The sequence below is a fragment of the Etheostoma cragini genome, chromosome 5 (assembly GCF_013103735.1).
Source record: "Etheostoma cragini isolate CJK2018 chromosome 5, CSU_Ecrag_1.0, whole genome shotgun sequence".
NCBI lineage: Eukaryota > Metazoa > Chordata > Actinopteri > Perciformes > Percidae > Etheostoma > Etheostoma cragini.
In genome coordinates, this window is record NC_048411.1 from 27,639,519 (window position 1) to 27,658,781 (window position 19,263).

A 19,263-nucleotide genomic window follows, 5' to 3' on the forward strand; every position below is an offset into this window, starting at 1 on the left:
AGGCTCTCTTGTTGTTCCCCACAGTTGATCCCCAGCACTATGAAACTGCCAGCAGAGGGGTCAGGGTTCTTCTTCTATTACTCTTTACTGGGGAACGACATCACCAGTGAGCCTTTCCAAAATCTGCTAAGCCCCGACTTCGAGCCGGAGCGGGCCTCTGTTCGCATCCGCAGCAGTAAACAGATCCTGCAGACCTTCCTGTCTCAGCAACCTAGTTTACAGGTGAGTGTGGCAGATTTTCATTAACAGCTCATTACAACCTGTTTTCTAGCCATTTTTCATCAGAGGTTCTGTTCTATTCAGATCCACCTGTGCTGTGGGAATCGCTCTCTGGGCAGTACAGACGTCTCCTTCTCAGCTCTGGCTGCTGTGTCTGTGGATCTGGAGAACAAGGCAGCGACGGTGGAGGGAGCATTTATACTCCAACCTCCTAAACGCACCAAACAGGTGCTGCCGGCTCTGCCCACCGACCTGCAGCCAACTGTTGGGGTGGCTGTTACCCTGAGGAGGGAGGAGGTCATGCCACAGGTAAACATACCTAGGAAATGTGGAGTCAAACAAATGATGTTTCAAATGATCATCATCAAATGATGATATGTGGTTGTTACCTGTTAAAAGAAGAGAACATCTTTGGACTTGTTTTATGCAGCTGTGTCAGACAGACAGATGACAGTAGATGAAGAGATGATAGTCATTGTGCCAAAGGACATGACCAGTGTTGTGGTGACATTGGATCTTCATCTATTTGTTGCTCTTGATGCTCACTCTGCCTCATCCACGGTTGATTTTTCTCTTCTCTGTCTTCATATAGTCCGACATGTCTTGACCTTATCTTGAGCTGTGCTTTACGCTACAACAGTTAAAAACAATGTCTGATTTTGTTGGACTTGAAAACAAGTTGTGACGAGGGATGAGTTGTTTTAGCTAATAACTTAGGAAAGGAGGTGCAGAGAGGAAGTCAAGTCAGTTTTATGTATATAGCTCACCAGCAGAAATCCCAAATTTATCTTAAGAGGCTTTTACAATCTGTACAACATACAATGCCCTCTGACTAGACCCTCTAGTCAGAAAAGGGAAAAACCCTTGAACGTAGAAAAAGTGGAAATGACTTCTGATATGTTTATATATAGAAATCACTCGCTGCAGTAGCAGATATCTCCAACTGAAATAAAACGACAGAAAACGTCTTGTAGTGTGAGCAGCAGGATTTACTTGTCATCATTTTTTCTTCTGTCCTTTCTCCAGTCTTTAGGGAAGAAAGAAGGAGGTGGAGCTCAGTCATACTCCAACCCTCCTCCTTCTGCTCCTCCTGCTGTACAGAGACCTCAAAGCTCCTCTCCCGTCCGAAAACCTCCCTACTTTTCTCCCCCAGGTCCTCCTCTCCCCTCTCCTTCCTCTCATACAGAGAGTGAAGCAGAGAGCCTGCTGGAGGAGCTTCAACGGGGTAAAGAGCAGGCAGGACTTCTGGAAGGTGAGGCTGGGAAATAACCACACCTCAGCTTCACACAAGTTTCTAGAGCTGCTGAGAATAATCCATTAGTTTTCAATTATTACATTAATCGTCAACTATTTTAGTAATTGATTCATCCATCTCTTATTCCACCTTCTTAAATGTGAACATTGTGTTTGTTCATGTGTCCAGCTGCAGATTTGGAGTTTCCTGTGCTGCGGCAGAGTCAGACTGAAGCTACAGCAGAAGGTGGAGCATCATCTGTTAGTGTCTCTGCTCCCAAAGTGTCCATCCCCTCCTCCGCCCATCACTATTGCTTCTCTCTGGACCTCCGTAGCCTCGGAAACCTCAGCCTGACACACCCCATCGCTGCGACGCTCAGGTATAAGCCTTAGCCTTAATCCCACCTCTATCCAGAGGGGCTTGTTCATTATGATAATATTTCACTCACAAAGTGTAAAAACACATCGTTGCAATTATAACTTACAGTTGGGTATAGTCTGCCTTTGTTTTCATGTCTAGTTAAGCCTTAAAATACACTTATCATAGCAGATAAAAATGAAAGTTGCAATCATCTTATAAATATCCTTCAATAAAATTTTAAAACGGCTGCATCACCAACTAATCAGTGCAGTACAGAGGTCTAAATTGTTTAGTGATGGTTGTGTGTTTGCTGTATTTCAGGTATTCGTATCCGTTCTTTGGCAGTGCAGCTCCCATCATGACCAACCCTCCTGTGGAGCTGCAGAGGAACATGGAGGCGTCGCTGCCTCAGTCCTACTGCGCCTTTGACTTCGCCGTTCTGCCCCAACAACTGCAAGACACCTTCCTCCAGTAGGAACACACAAAACTACTTTCCATAAGTACTGTAACTTAATGCTTGCAGTGTATTGACCTGTTGGTAGAGTGAGGAAGGTTTGTCAAGTATCGACAATCACGTAATTTTTCTTATACTGTTCCTTCTTAACAACAATAGCTATCTGTTTGTCAGTCGTTGTTTTTTTTATATCAGATCTGTGTTTTATCTGATTCATCTGTATGTTTATGTGTTAAGCCCAGTTTATTAGTAAAATAAGATAAACCTTAATTTATCCAGAGGGAATTTGCTTTGCAGAAGTTGCAGAACAAAGTGGGAAAGGGTGCAACTACTTGAGGTGCAAATCAAACTAAATACAAACAATACAGCTTATTAGTAAGTTGTAAAAATCATATGTACATAATGCACCATGTACACATGCCACAAAGTAAACTATGCAAAAATAAGGTTGGAACTTAAGTTAGACAAGGCCTCTCTTTTTGTTCTTCTCTCTATAAAATCCAATGATTTTCAGATTAACTGTGCTTGACTTTGCTATCTGATTTAATGATTCTGCTTGTTGTGCGTCTCTGATGCATTGAATTTGGAAACGATGCACGCATCCAGGGGACGCACCTTTTTTTTTTCTCCTGATAAGTCTACATTGTGATCAACATACACATGTCAAAATCACAAAAAAAACATGCTGCTTTAGACAGTTTGTGATGCTGCCATGATAATATCCTTTGCTAAATCACATTTGGCCAGAAGGTGGTGCTGCAGGAATGTGTTTCATATAGTTTTTGTCTCTGTGAACATTAATGGATGGAGCTGCTGGACGCCCTGCACTGTAATGTATAATTTGTCTGGACTCATTGTGGGTATCTGTGTGGTGTTGTAGAGTTCCTCTGGTTGTGGAAGTTTGGCACAGAGACTCCACCAGCAGAGACCAGCTGATAGGACGAGCCTCCGTCCAGCTGTCTCACCTGCTGAGCTCTGAGAGGAGCAGAGTCCTGGCATCAACCGGGGAGCGGAGCTGGAGACAAACTCAGCAAGACCGCATCCCTGTGCTCAATACACTCCGGTAGGAACCAAACACTGTCGCACAGACTGGTGACATGGATCATGGTGAACACTGCTAAACCACTGTGTTTCCATCCTTCAGTCCCAGTGGGAAGGTGGCAGAGTTGAGCTATGTGGCAACACTGGAGGACCTGGGGTTGGTCAAAGCCAGAGAAGTTATTGTGTCTGACTCTTCAAAGGTGAGACAGGTGTGTGTGTGTGTGTGTGTGTGTGTGTGTGTGTGTGTGTGTGTGTGTGTGTGTGTGTGTGTGTGTGTGTGTGTGTGTGTGTGTGTGTGTGTGTGTGTGTGTGTGTGTGTGTGTGTGTGTGTGTGTGTGTGTGTGTGTGTGTGTGTGTGTGTGTGTGTGTGTGTGTGTGTGTGTGTGTGTGTGTGTGTGTGTGTGTCGATTGGTTGAAATAAAATGGTTGTTTTTAGGGATGCCAATTAGGATATTTAGTTGGATTTAATAGCCGGTCCTTGTTAACTGATCATTTACCGTTAACTGACAACGTAGTCCCTGTTCAACAATCCAGGACGCACGGACATACGCAGACACTGAAACCACTTGCGTATGCGTCTGAGCAGACAATAATAAGACTGGATGGAGTCTCCACTCCATCCAGTCTCTGCCTGGCATACAGTGTTTAGGATGGCCAAATTAACCCGCCAGTCCTCATGGATATAGGGGCATGTGTCATGTAGCTCTCCGCTGTGAGCACCGTCCAGCAGAGAGCCACAAACTAAGCAGGAAAAAAGAGCTACTGGCAAACCAAAGTTGCAAGGCTGCTAGTCAAGAAATATCTTGCATTGCTGTTTTTATTTTTACAAAGCAAAAAAAAGTTTTTTTTTATCACTTTATATTTGTTTTAATAATATTGTTTAAACTATTTTTAGAATTAATTAGACCAAATTCTTACTCTGGGTAACGTTTAAATGATAATCATTAACGTCCCTACTTGTTGTATTAGATTGCTTTTCATTTCACAGGTATACCTGAAAAAGAGGTCAGTCAGTGTTACAACCACTTTTCAAGTTTTCTGATAATAATTCACCTGTTTTTAATCCTCATGTGCCATCAGAACGAAGCTGCTGTCCCCCCAGAGCCGTCCTCCCACCCTGCTGTTCCCAGCGTCGGACTGCTGGGCCCCCCAGCTCCGACAGCCCCCAGAGACACCCAGGAGTACCGCACGGCCCTAGAGCTGGAGCTGTGGAAAGAAGAGCAGGAGGATCTGTTCGATGATCAGGTAATCATGGACTGAAAGTAAACGTGATGAGACTACTTAGAAAAAAGTATAATGATGGAATACGGTGCTATAGATAACGTAATGTAAACACAAAAGATGTAGTTTTTAGTGCTGTCAGTTATTTACGGCGTAGACGCAAACCCATTTTAACGGTGTTTTTTATCTTGAGATTAACGTTCTTTTTGGCCTAGCAAACTTTGTAGTTTTTTCACATGCTGTCGCAACACCTAGTAACGTTAGAAGAACTACAACACCACACCGGTTCTAGCTAGACTGGAAACAAAACAACAGGCCTTCTGCGTTTGGGCTTCCGAGCCTGCAGCTCGGGGTGCTCTGTCCCCGGCTGAGAGTCACCTACAGTAGGCTATTTTCGGATAACCAGGGGCAAGGTTGCGCAATAACGTTAAAATGATTTGAAATTTTAGCGAGAAACAGGGAATTTTCTGTATGTGTGAAAACAGCTTTATCTCCTTCATCCATTTTGTTGTGGTTGAATATATAGCCCCCCCCGTGTGTGCGTCTGTGTATGACTCAAAACTAAATAAAGTTAAAACTTGTTTTGAACAATTTCTTTGTCATCTGCAGATTGATATAAAAAATGTATATTAAACCTAAATCGGATTTTTTTTGTTGAATCTGTGATTTTATTTTTAGGCCTTATCGCCCAGCCCTGTACAGTAGGCTATATGCCAATGTTGTTCTCAATAATAAAACATTTGCACAAAGCAAGCCGATCCACTTTTCCATGTTGATAAGAGCATTAAAATTAGAAAATATAATAGGACAAAAAGAAATCAAGGGACAATTCGAATAGGTAAAAAATGTGCAATAAATCATGATTAATTGCGAGTTAACTATGACATTAATGGGATTAATCATGATTAAATATTTAAATTGTTTTACAGCACTAGTAGTTTTTAATGAAAAAAAAATGTAGTTTTCACTTAAAAAAAACTTTCCTATCACGCCTTTAGTATTGTTAACTACCGTGTTTTTGACCTCATATAAACAGGTGTTTTATGTGTTGTTTTAATCCCTCATGTTGACTGAAATATTTATAATGTTTTGTGTTTTAATGTTTGTTTGTTTCAGTTGCAGAAGAAAGAGCTGAGCCACATGAAGGCTCTGGCAGAGGAGTGGAGGAGGAGAGACCGAGAAAGAGAAGCTCTGGTCAAGAAGAAGGTACAGAAAAACGCACAAAACAACTGCTGTATATGGTACAACAATAGACACAACACCTACACATTACTGTATATACTGCAAGATTTCTTTTTTATTTAGACTAATGGGACACTCAAATCTGAATTTAAAAATGACTGCCCGTGTTTTTCTCGTGCTTTTCCCCAAATCTCTTTCTGCTCGCAGGAGGTGGAGTATAGTCTGTTGGAGGAGCAGCTTCAGAAGACTCTGTCTAATCTGGAGAAAAGAGAGAAACAGCTGGTTGAATCGGAGCTGGAGGTCAGACTCACCTCGGACAATTTAATACACACAGCAAATCCTCAGAATTTACCAGCTTAAACTAGTGAATGTTAACTTTTTTTTTTTTTTATGAAAAAGTAATAATCTGGAAGATTTTAATTTGAATATTGTCTGTTAAATCACAAACACCAATGAGGTAACACAATGGTTTCTGAGCCACTGATGAAAGCTCTTGCATTTGCAGTATTATCAACTGTGTCTGTGGCGACATTCTGGGGGGGAAAAACCACACTTTCACTTTTGTGGCATTTTCATTTCTCTTGTGTAAAGGAGGGTTATGTAATCTGTTAAAGAAATCTAAATGTGTCATATTGGTGAACTGAAACTTAAATGGGTTCAATTGATACACATTACGCACATAAATATATATTGATTAAACGCTCAGAATAACAGTGTTATCAACATATTACTTCCCTTTCTCAGCAAAAGGAACCACAGTGTTTTAAAGCGTGTGTTTTGACAGTGGTTCTGTTTGTGTGTTCAGACTCAGAGGCTGCAGAGGGAGCTGCGAGCTGAACACGATCTGACCCAGAGGGAGCTGCAGGAGAGCAGCAGGAGGCTGCAGCAGGACTGTGACCACCGGGTGGCGCTGGAGAGAGATAAAGCCCGACTGATGGAGGAGGAGAGAGGCCGGCTGCTGCAACAGGTACGGAGAGAGAGAGAGAGTGTGTACTTTTGACTGTGTCAGAGTGATATTGCTTTCCATTTATACTGGAGGGAAGGAAAGCTGTAGTAACAATACAGTTATTAGCACTTCTCTCTTACTTGTGTCTCACTAAATCAGTCTTACACACAGTCCTGTCCAACTTCTACCTGTGGACATGTTGTTACGCTGTTTGTATGCACGACAAAACAGGGTAACGCGTTGTTATCCGCTGGTATTGCTAACAATGGCTGACCTGGTAAACCCAAGAAGGAAAAATCTGATTTGTAAATGGAACGCTCTCAACTCGGGTGTGGCGTCATTCCCAGCTCCGACTTCCGATTTCCGAGGTGTTAAAAAGAAAACTAATAATAATTAAAAACCTGTTTCTCTGTTTGTGTTGTTCAGATTGCAGACGGCGAGATTAGGTACAAACAGCTGGAGAAAGAGTTCCAGCTCTACAGAGAACAACAGAACATCAGACCAGAGTTCAGACTGCAGTCGGAGGTCAACCTACTGACTCTGGAGAAGGTAATCTTCTCGTGTTTAACATCATTACTACCAACTTGTCTCTCACATGTAAGCAGAAAAACAAAAACAAGTTGCTTATGTTTTTGCTGTGTGATTATTAAGGTGGAGCTGGAGAGGAAGCTGGAATCCACCACCAAGTCCAAACTCCACTACAAGCAGCAATGGGGGCGCGCCTTAAAAGAGCTGGCCAGGTTCAAACAGGTACCCTTCGTTTACAGTGAAGCACTCACCACAGTTTCATCAGTGACTTAACTTTCATAAGACCTAAAAAGTGTAGTCTGTGATATCAGTTTTTGCACCTTAAAAAAAAAAGATCTAGTTGGAATTTAAAAATGGTTCATTCCTAACCCAAAGTAAGTGGATCTAAAGGCTGTTGGTGTCCATGTGGAGTAGTATTGTTTAGCTGCAGGAAGTTGTAAGTGGGTACATACAACTAAATGTTATGTTATACCAAACACAAACGCTAGGACAGCAAATACTGATCGATTTCATGATCCCTTCATTTGGTCAAAGGTTAAAAAAAATTTGCCTTGACTTCAAATGTCTTGTTTTTTTCCAAGCAACAGTCTGAAACACAACGATATTCAGCTTTCAGTCGGAAAAGCAGCACATTCTCAAAATGATATCAGATCAGTTGACAGCAATCTTCTGTAAAAGCACGTACATTTTTCCTCACAGGCAGACAGTTGAAGTTTGAGATCTCAGATGTCTAAACCCACCAAAAGGTTTTACTTCTGGAAAGTGCATAGTGACGTGACAGTAATTGTAAAAAAAGAAAGAAGAACTGAAACCAATAAATGCATGGATGAAAAAAAAGCACTCTACAAGTCAAATGACAAAAACCAAACTAAAAAAAAGCCACACCTTTTGAGACAAACTTTATCTCCAAACTAAAGGCACAGTGGAGAGCCACGCTGAGGCTTCTCCTCCTGACACCGGTTATTTTTCACAGCAGAAGTTTTTCTGTGTTGGGACACCTGGCAGCTTCAAGACGCTGCAGGTTTTTATCTGCTGCTGGGGACGAGCTGGCAGTGTTAGGACATTTAACAGCTCCGTTTAAAGACACAGAGCAAGGGGAGGAAACGGTCATCGGTACAGTACAGTACAGTATGTATGTGGCCGATGTGCATAAAGGCGAATAGAGGCTCTGATAAAATTTCCTTTAGCCAAAAACAAGTTGCCGACAAACATTTCATCACGTCTGATCTCTTCACAATAAAAGCATCCGGTCGGTTTGCCAGTGGAAAGCTTTTAATGTGAAGCAGCAACAGCAGGAAAGGTTGTAGGTGTGTGTGTGTGTGTGTGTGTGTGTGTGTGTGTGTGTGTGTGTGTGTGTGTGCTAAACTGATGGCTCTCACACATTTCATTGTCTACTTCACCTCAGCTAAATATTTGGATCTGGTGAAAAAACACACCTCTCTTTTTCTTTCTCACTCTTTCCTTTCCTTTTTCCTACACACACGTACACACGCACACACACACACACACACACACACACACACACACACACACACACACAGCACTAAGTGGGGCTTCAGTCAGCCTAAGACTAATGTAAACACACACAGACCTTATCTGACAAACTAATAACTGTTACTGAAATCAACCAGCTGGAAAACTGGAAGGACATGGTTTCCTTTCTTTTCTTTTTGCATCAATCTCTCTTCCTCTCTTTCTGTTTTTCTCCCCTTCTCTCCCTTTTTCTCTCCCTCTTCCTTTCTCTCACCCCTGTTTCTCATATTTTTCTATTCTTCCACCTCACACTTTTTTCCAGCTTCTAACTTCCCGTCTCCTTTTTGTTGTTGTCATTTGTTCTTAGTCTTTCTCTACCCCTACCGCCTTTTCCTTTCTCCTCTCTTCTTTTTGCATCAGTCTCTCTTCTTCCTCCCCATCTCTCCCTTCAGCCACTTCTCCTATCTCCCTGCCTCTTATCTTTTTGTCTTCTGCCTTTCCTTTGTACTTTCCATCTTTTCCTCTTTTTACCTAATTTTTCCACCTCTCTTCTCCCTGTATTCACCTTTTTTTGTCCACTTTTTTCCTCTCCTTTTCCTTTCTTTCTCTCTGCCGTAACCCTCATTCCTTCTTCCCTCTCCTTTTTCTAGCTCATACTTTATTTCTTTCTGTTCATAACTTCCTTATCTTTCCTCCTTTTGGTCATTTACTTTTAGTCTTCGTCATTTCTTTTCTTTCTCTATACTCTCTCTTTCTCTGTCTCCCCCCCTTCCCTCCTTCCTCCCCTCTCTAAGTGCCACATCATCGTAAAGAAAACACGGTGTGATTTATGCAGCTCTAAAGGGGTTCGGCGCTGAGTGTCACCCCCCGCCTATTAATCATCCCTGGGATTGGGTTGAGCAATAAGCTAGCCAAGCGCTAACTATTCACTCTCGCTTTTTATTAAATATCAGGCCTGTGTTTACACAACCATCCGTCTTGGTGCTCGGCGGTTTTTAAAGCCGGCTTTTGTTTGGTTTTTCTCGGCCTCTCCTGGCCTATTTATTCTCTCCTCTCAGCGCCTCGCATGGCGTGCTGTTTAGCTCAACTCGGATCATAAAAATTCTTGTCGGACGAATAATGTGCTTTTCAACTCAGGAGGTGTAGAGCGAGAATTAATGTCCAGACGGCTCTGAGGTATTAGATCAGAGAGTTAGCCTCTGTCTTTTTAAATCCAAAATATTGGGACAAGGAGCTTAAGTTGTTTTTTCCAAAGCAATAATATTGGGACAAAGAGATTAAAGATCTGAGGCTGGAAGCTAAATTTGGAATTTTTACAGCCCAAGTAGAAGGTCAGGAAACTAAATTTGGTCATTTATATAGACCGTAACGAAAGAATATTTATATCTGTAAATCCACCAGTAACATGAGACATCAGTGCAATCGTCCAGTTTACCCAAGTCTGCTGTCTTCGTAGTTAATAAGGTTTGGTAGATGAGATCCAGTGGTGTTTACCTGTTTAACGCCTCAGGGATTAAAGTTTGTCTTTTTGTTTTGTGTCCATTTTCAATGCAAAATCTCTATTAATCTGTAGCTCAGTCACCAGATAACTTGGCCCAGTGCAAACAGACACCAGTGTTTCTACCGCTCATCAGTGGAGTACTGTAACAGACCCGTACTGCCAAAAATATACTCGATACTAGGGGTGGGAATCTCTGGTCACCTCACGATTTGATTCGGATTCAGAGCTCAGCACTTCGATTCTAAACCGATTATCGATGCAACAATTCTTTTATGTACACTTCCATGCATGATTTAAAAAAATAAACATTTAAATCTGAGTTTGTTAGATTTTGACATATATAGTATTTGTCACACATAAGTTTTAATGAAATGTTTTGTCTACTGAGGTTTTAATTTTGTTGTCATTCCATGCTTAAGCCTGAAACATTCTTGTGAAAGTCACCTCCTCTCTCAGTGATCTTCCATGTCAGGCTCAGTCACGTTTACGGTGGAGAATCGGCTTCTTACAACATGAAACATGAGACGGTCAGGTGTAATGTGATAAAGTAGATCAACAGCCTTTATGTGTGTTGCCTAACAATTTTATGTAAGTCTTCAAAACTTATTTATTTGTCCTTTTGGCCATTTTTGTTTGTTTTTTCTGCACTCTTGCCTAAACTATAAGTTTCATTCGTCCATTATCCCGTCCTCTTTCAGTCACTCTGTTTTCTGATATATACATGTCTGGAGACGGTAACTTTTTTAAACTCAATTATTTACTTTGAACATCAATTGTTCTAGAGAGAGTCGTAATGCATCTAAGAATCCATTTTTCCCACCCCTATAACGCAGTCTCAATTTTCCAAGTCTGGAACTAATTTTTCCCGATTATTCCAACACCACATAAATGCAGCACAAATGTCCTATCTCACAACATTAACGGAAGGGGAAAATGTTTTGTGTATTTGCCCCGTCATTCTGATCTGCTTTCATTAAATTTGGGCCAGTTATTTTTTTGTAATACTGCTGACAAACAATCCAACCAAAAACACTAAAACTCTCATTAGAGGAGGACAACTGAGAAAACAAGAGTTGATGTTCCATCTTATTACAGATCCACTTCATTTAAAAAAAACACATCAAGAAGTTGTGCAGTTTGAGAGGTTTGGGTTTAGGAGGAAACAGAAGCAGTTTGATATGCAGATTTTAAATCCGGAGACAAAGAGAGCACCAAGAATCAAATGGATCTAAAATTATGATCAGAATTAAAATCGGATGGAAGGAAAGGTAAACGAGGCTTAACGCCTACACACTCTCAGCGACTTGTTTCAGAAGTATTTGGTTATGAAGTGACCCTGTTTCAGCATATCTTGGTTTCAGTCAGGAGAAGCACTCACGCTTTCAACGTTTGGGGTTCAGTTCCCTCTGTGTCCGTCTTGACTAAAAGGGACCTCTCTCATGAGTCTGTTTGTCTAGCGCTGTCTGTCAGAGAGCAGAGAGACATGTCCTCAGAGGGAATTTCAGTGTTACTGGTCTCAGCGGAGACTCTCTGATGGTTCCCACTGGGCATTCCTGGAATATTCTGGAGCTCCAGTATGAGGGGCGTGTTCCAGACAGGGAAGGTCAGGGAGGGTGATACATTTTCTGGAGCTAATGACGGATTTCATGGAATATTAATATGAAAATAACAGTGTTTAGATGGGAAAACCCAGACTGCAAAAATATCAGTCGTGGTTTCAAATTAAAAATCTTTAAATAATCAGAGGGCCTCCTTTTCATATTATTATCCTAATTCTCCTCAACTTTATTTCTTCCAAGTTGCATTCACCCAACTCTTAACTGCACAAACCTTTGGTAGATCACTAGTTTCAGCCTGATAAACGCCAACTGTTCATACGATTTCCTACATAACAATTAATGCCCCTAAAATTGTTCTGATTGGTCATGTCAAGTGTTGCCTGCTCATACTGAGGTGAATTTATGATGTGACAGATAGTTCCTGATTTAAATACACATTTTGCCAAATTCTTTACCGTTTTCTTGTATGGCTGCTTGTGTTCAGCCAACGTTTGGCTTGTTTTGCTGAATTGATAAAACATGATTACATCCTTAAAAGTATGGTGCTAAAAAAGCATGGGCTTGCTATCGAAACAAAACCCAGTGTAAGGAACACGTCAGTGTGCTCGGTGGTTCTAATCTGAACCAGCAGCTTCTATCGCAGACAGACAGACCGGGTCCTTAAACTCTGCTCCCGTGTCTCTTATCTCGTACTTATCGCTCTACAAACCCGCCAGAGCAGCCTGAACACGCTGAGCTTAACCCTTCAAACACTCTGAGATACAGCACTGCCGGGGAGGTATTTAACCCCGTGTGGAGCGGCTCTCTTCTGGGTTCGTTAAAGTAAATTATGTAGACTTCACTTTAATCTGTTTTGGTAATTCAACAATTAATAATAACATCAAATTCAAAAAAACAAAAAACATCACACATTGTTTCCATTATTCATGCAGTCCTGTTGATGGATTTATGGATTAGTTTTGTACCCATGATGCCATTTTGAGTATTGTGTGAAGCTGAGGCTTTTAGTTATAAGCTAAAAATAATAATGTATTCCTTTATTCACTCATATTCATAAACCTTTATTTATAGATTTTTTCAGTCAAAAGATGTAGCTCGAAAGGATTTACAACACAATAAAATGCAATACATTAAAACAACAACTATTAGAGGCAATGAAATGAGACCAATATAAGATACAAGAAAGTTAATTAATCGATAAGTCAGGGGACAGAAAAACCGTTGGCAATTAAAAAAAAAAAATGTCAACAATCGCTAGCTGCAGCGTAAAGGTTGAAAACTTGTTCAGTTTGGACTTTAGGGAATTGGGATTGGGATCTCCACATTTTTTACAAAAAAATTAGGTCTGGATCAATTTATGTTTAAAAAACCACATTGTTAGTGGCAGGTTCCACATGTTAACTGCCAGTTTGTTCAGTCTTGATTAAGAAGCGTCCCTCCACAGTTGGTCCTGTGTTTTCCCCGATGTCGGCTCTTCGGCTGATGTGACCCGTTTGACCGACATCTTTTTGGGCTTTGTGTTCCTCTCTTAGTTATTTGCCTCGTTGCTGCACTCAAGTTCATTCCCACCCAACTTTGACTCCTGGGGAAGTCATGTCGAATGTTTTCTGGTTTCAGTTTGCTGCTTTTCTTTACGTTCTATATTAAGTAATCCAAATATTTTGGGGGTTTGGGCTGTTGGTCAGACTAAACTAGACCTATGAAAGTAGTCCCTTTGAGCTATGCAACATTTTAAAGGAATTGTTTCTCTATTTTCACTATGAAGAATATAAACGTATTCAAGTGAGGACCATGAGTCATTACATCAGTCCTGGGTTCTTTGGATTTTTCAAATGATGTAATATTTAGATTCTAACTTCCCCTGAACCCCCCTCAGGTGTGAAGCCAGCGCAGCTTCAGAAACACCTCTTTACACAAAGCAGACATTTTATACTAGTCCATATTTTTCTGTGATTTCACTTTGTCTCTAATGCGAGTCCCAGTTGTCCTTTTTTTCGTGTTTATCCATCCAGAAGCAGAACAGTGGTGGGCACAGCCAGATTTCTTTTCGAGGTTCGTTTCACAATGAATGACATCGTGTTGCGTTTCCAGAGTTTAAGTCCGAATAACTAAATTCATCATAAATAGATTTTTCTTTAGATCATTCAGATGTTTTATGTTGTGTTAAATATTTAATCTTGTTAGAGTAAGGTTGATTTCCTGTTTCACTTGTCCGATCCCGCGTGCAAGCGTAAGACTCTGACCGACCAATCTGGACTGTCGCCCAAAAAGGAAGACTGGCAGCTGATTGGACGAACATGTCGTGTGGGTCTGGCTTCCCTGGAATTTCACAACCAGACCGCCATGGTGACTTTTTTCTGAAAACGATCTTTTTTTCATAAAAAAGTCTCCTACATGCACAGCCTGTGCCAACGGCGTCACTGCATGAAATCCAAACGTGAATTACATTAGTAATAAGCAATGTGACGAGAGCGAGTTGTTGCATTTGCCCTTTACCATCCAGTGTCTGCGCGGAGCTCGTGCTGGTGTAGCTGCCGGGAGGATTCATGACGTAATAACTGTAAATGATCTGCTTCACGGTCCTGAGTTTTAGTAGCTTTTCTCCCTCACCCCGCTCCCCGTCGCCGCCGAGGCCTCGGTATCACCTCGTCCTCTAATTGTTTCAGGACTCTGCCTCAGATTGTCCTTGGCAGCGGGCACTAGAGAAAATGTTTAGCATGTTTGTTTTTCTAGTAATTAACCTTAAAACCGCCGTAATACAGACTGCTAATGGTCCACAGAGAGCTGAGCCTGTGTCAACATACCACCGCCTGTGTGTGTGTGTGTGTGTGTGTGTGTGTGTGTGTGTGTGTGTGAGTGTGAGTGTGTGAGTGAGTGAGTGAGTGAGAGAGTGATGTTTTCATGAGCGATTGTGTGTGTTTTTTTCTGTTAGGAGGTGAGGTGATCAGGCGTGTGAAAAGTGGTCGGCGGGGCAGTAATGTGAACATGTTAGTTTTCCCATCCAGAATCAGCCGGCTGCTCGTTCTGCTCTGTGTCACCAGAACACACAGACACATTCCAGCTTCTCAAACCACCGCCAGTCTGCTGCTCGCCATCTTTCCACATTTTTCTGCCCAGTTAGCGGAGAGGATAGTCGGTCAGTCTGTTAAGAAGATATTAAAATAACTGCTGAATTGGTATAACTTTGAATTTGGTGAGGATGCTTAGTGCTTCCCAGCAGGTTGTTGGATGCAAACCTGCAAACTCTGAATCCCTTTTGACTGATTGACACAACATGTACATGTTTTTGTTTTCCCTGATTTATTAAGGTCCAGCTGTAGAAAGCAGAGCAGCTGAAAGAAATACGACTTTGTAGACGTTATAAAGTTTTTCTCATCGTGTTCGTGTGAATTCTTCAAAGTCCTGCAACATTTTTCTCAGGGAAATTTTATGAAAATGTGAAACCAGACAAACGTATCATGACCTCTGTGTAATTATGAAAAACAGTTCCTTGGCATCCAAACGCACATATTTTAGCCCCGAGGCCAGAGGTTTATTTTGAAACGCTCCCCGGTCAGATTTGCCCTGTAGACCACTGCAGGGCGGCGAGACTCCTGTTGACAGACAGACATCGTGACGGCCCTGAAATGGACCACCTTACTAGGATTACTACAGACAGACCAAAACACATGCTTCATGTTTTTTGTTTTTGTGTGTTTGCAGCGGGAGCAGGAAAACGCCATGACGCGGCTGAAGAAGCAGCAGGCGGAGCTCGAGGCCATGAGGCTGCGTTACCTAGCAACGGAGCAGAAGGAGGCGGTCCACCAGGACAGACAGGAGCTGGAAGACATCAGGAACGAACTCAACAGGTCAGATCATCTCGTTTTTATAAATGCATTTTCATGTGGAGACAAATCCTTCAGGTCTCAAGTTCTTTGGCATGAATTTTAACAGGGAAGTTTTTAACTAGTTTATATTGTATGTAAATGTATCCATGTGCACTACATAGTGCACTCTGTGGTTATTATCTAACATATCTAATGAAGACAAGTGTTTGATTTTTTTCTTTGACAGATTAAAGCAGCAGGAGGACAGGTTAGGCCCCGCCTCGTCCCCGTCTGGCCCCGCCCTCACTCAGAGTGTTAATGGGTGCGCTGACGAACATCTGAGCCGCCTGTTGGAGGAGAGGGACACTCTGCTGAGGACCGGCGTCTACACGCACGAAGACAGAATCATCGCCGAGCTCAACAGACAGATACAGGACGCCATGAGGGACAGAGGAAATCTCTGACAGCCAATCAAGAGACAGAGTTGCATCTGAGACTACAGGTTAACCATCCGCTCCTGCTGCATTCACACAAACTGTGTGTGTGTTAACGTGTTACTTTAACCAGACGGGTCTGAGTGTTAATGAGTGTCTGTAATCATTCCTTGGAGTCCATCTTAGAGTCCAAATGATTACAACAAAAACAAATCTGTGTAATTATGACTTTGAGTATTAAGATGGACTTGAACAAAATGTGATTGTGTCCTTTAAAGGATCATTCCACTAGTTTTGCATGTCTAAACCATTAAGACTACAATTATATTCAACAATATTATATTTATAGTCTTTTAGATATTCTGCTTTCTTCAAGCAGAAAACAGTTTCATTCAGTTTTAGGTTTTCAGCGAGCTGCTGATGCATTCAAGGACATTCAGACGTTTTGGAACCTTCATGAACCTTTTCTCAATGTTAACTGGAGCTGAAGGGATTAGTAGATTTATTTGTGAATTGTTAATGATTTATCAATTAACAATTTTGACGTCATCTTGTTGTGATGGGCACTTTAGAAACGTAACAATTGATCACTCAGAAATTAATTGGCAAATTATTCCACATTTCCTAAACAAATCTTAACAGTATTTAGCTTTTAATTTCTTTCAGTTCATTCTGATTACTGAATTAGTTAAATATATTTACATGATAAGTAGTTAATGGAGTAATACATGAAAAACCAGCGGTCTGTTCCTTTTAAGTAGCAATGTTTGAGCATCAGAGGGTTCAAATCTGAAGCATTATTGAACCTGAAATATGTGTTAAGTTATTAGAGAATGATAAGTTTGTGTTCAGTCTGTAAAGTGTTGATGTTTGTTGTTTTTATGTGACAGCAGGTGGCGCTGCAGCCTCAGAAACTAACACTCCTCTGACCTGCAGAAGCTGTGAAACATTAATTTATTTTTTTATCATCAGAACAGAAATGACTGTCACTTCTGTGTTTGCAATAAATTATTTTGGGATAACACCTGCTGTGTAAATGTGTGTTTTTGTTATTTTCTAATAAAGACTTTTAATATAATTCTGTTTTAATAAATAGCAGAGAGCCACTGGAGCGATGTTTACACTGTTAAATAAAGATCGTTATAAATTATATTGTAATCTTTTATTGTAATTTTTTCTATGGTTCAAACGCTTTGTAAATAATGATGCATTTTGATTTACTATATTCCAAGTAGATGTTCAAATATGAAGTGCATGAAAATAAAACATTGATTTAACAGTGCCGAGATGGAGTGTTTGATCATTTATTTTAGTACTTTTAGTTCACTTTTAACAGAGGAATTTAAATCAGTAATTGATTTTTTTATGACACTATACAATCATTTTTTATTTTTGTCATAAAGATGTCATAGTATATCAAAGTAATTGTACGGTATGTCATAAAAAGTCACAGTATAGTATGTCAAATGAAGTTGCATGTAATAGAAAGTTATAGCATAGTATATAAAAAAAAAGTCATAGTATAGAATGTTGAAAAAAGTCAGTATAGTGTGTTGAGGAAATGCCATAAAAAGTTGGATGTCATAAGAAGTTATACTATGTCGAAATGAAATGTAGAAAAGTCATAAAAATGCCATGAAAAGTCGCTTTTCATAAAAAAGTCATAGTATAGTATGTTATAGAAATGTCATAAAAAGTCACCAGCACATGTCAAGGCCCGTCTTAAGTTTGCCAATGACCATTTAGATGATCCAGAGGAGTCATGGGAGGAAGTCATGTGGTCAGATGAGACCAAAATAGAATATGTTGGTCATAATTCCACTAACCGTGTTTGGAGGAAGAAGAAGGATGAGTCCCATCTCTAGAACACCATCCCTACTGTGAAGCATGGGGGTGGTAGCATCATGGGGGTGTTTTTCTGCACATGGGACAGGGCGACTGCACTGTATTAAGGAGAGGATGACCGGGGCCATGTATAACGACATTTTGGGGAACAACCTCCTTCCCTCAGTTAGAGCATTGAAGATGGGTCGAGGCTGGGTCTTCCAACATGACAATGACCCGAAGCACACAGCCAGGATAACGAAGGAGTGGCTCTGTGAGAAGCATATCAAGGTTCTGGCGTGGCCTAGCCAGTCTCCTAACCTAAACCCAAGAGAGAATCTTTGGAGGGAGCTCAAACGCAGTGTTTCTCAGCAACAGCCCAGAAACCTGACTGATCAAGAGAAGATCTGTGTGGACGAGTGGGCCAAAATCCCTTCTGCAGTGAGTGCAAACCTGGTGAAAAACTACAGGAAACGTTTGACCTCTGGAATTGCAAACAAAGGCTACTGTACCAAATATTAACATCTCAGGTGTTCAAATACTTATTTGCAGCTGTATCATACAAATAAATAGTAAAAGAATCATACATTGTGATTTCTGGATTTTTAATTTTTAGATGATGTCTCTCACAGTGGACATGAACCTAGGATGACAATTTCTGACCCCTTCCATGATTTCTAAGTGGGAGAACTTGCAAAATAGCAGGGTGTTCAAATACTTATTTTCCTCACTGTACATGTCTGGGGACGGAAACTTTTTTAAACTCAATTATTAACTCAATTATTATTAACTTATCAAAAAAAGTCATAGTATAGTATGTCGAAAAAAGTCAAAAAAGTCATAGTATAGTGTGTTGAAGAAATGCCATAAAAAGCTGCATGTCATATAGTCATTGTATAGTATGTCAAAAAAAATCATAAAAAGTCATAGTATAGTATGTCAAAAAATCTCATCAAAAAGACATAGTATAGTATGTCAACAAAATCATAGTATAGTATGTAGATAAAGTCCAAAAAGTCATAGTATAGTATGTCAAAAAAAAATTTTAAAGGTCACAGTATAGTGTGTCATCAAACATGTCATAAAAAGTTTGTTGAAGAAATGTCATAAAAACTTGCATGTCATAAAAAGTTATAGTGTAGTATGTCATAAGAAGTTATAGTATGTAAAAAAAATGTAAAAAAGTCATAGTACAGTATGGTGAATAAAGTCAAAAAAGTTGTAGAATAGTATGTTATAAAAAAGTCATAGCATAGTATGTCAAAAAATATCAGAAAAAGTCATAATAAAGTATGTCAAAAATAGTCATAGTATAGTATATCAAAAAAATATAAGAATTCATAGTATAGTATGTCGTCAAAAATTATTTTAAAAGTCATAGTATATATTTTGAAAAAAGTTAAAGTATAGTATGTCAGAAAACTGTCACAAGAAGACATAGTTTAGTATGTTAAAAAAATTGTCTAATGTCTAATAGTATA

At 40.4% G+C, this 19,263-nt stretch overlaps 1 protein-coding gene across 2 annotated transcripts in view; it reads left to right on the forward strand.

Annotated features, from left to right (window-relative positions):
* Positions 1–16,095, forward strand: part of LOC117944393 (centrosomal protein of 120 kDa) — a 20,939-nt gene extending 4,844 nt beyond the window's left edge. For both annotated transcript variants that reach the window (XM_034871158.1, XM_034871156.1), the window contains 15 exons: positions 25–222; positions 304–528; positions 1,246–1,471; positions 1,643–1,832; positions 2,135–2,284; positions 3,148–3,330; positions 3,412–3,508; positions 4,389–4,553; positions 5,646–5,735; positions 5,919–6,011; positions 6,517–6,678; positions 7,084–7,206; positions 7,309–7,407; positions 15,421–15,566; positions 15,772–16,095. In XM_034871158.1, coding sequence (XP_034727049.1) covers positions 25–222; positions 304–528; positions 1,246–1,471; positions 1,643–1,832; positions 2,135–2,284; positions 3,148–3,330; positions 3,412–3,508; positions 4,389–4,553; positions 5,646–5,735; positions 5,919–6,011; positions 6,517–6,678; positions 7,084–7,206; positions 7,309–7,407; positions 15,421–15,566; positions 15,772–15,988 — 2,364 coding nt within the window. In that variant the 3' untranslated portion in view covers positions 15,989–16,095. The remainder of the gene's footprint in view (positions 1–24; positions 223–303; positions 529–1,245; positions 1,472–1,642; positions 1,833–2,134; positions 2,285–3,147; positions 3,331–3,411; positions 3,509–4,388; positions 4,554–5,645; positions 5,736–5,918; positions 6,012–6,516; positions 6,679–7,083; positions 7,207–7,308; positions 7,408–15,420; positions 15,567–15,771) is intronic.
* Positions 16,096–19,263: the final 3,168 nt, after the last annotated feature.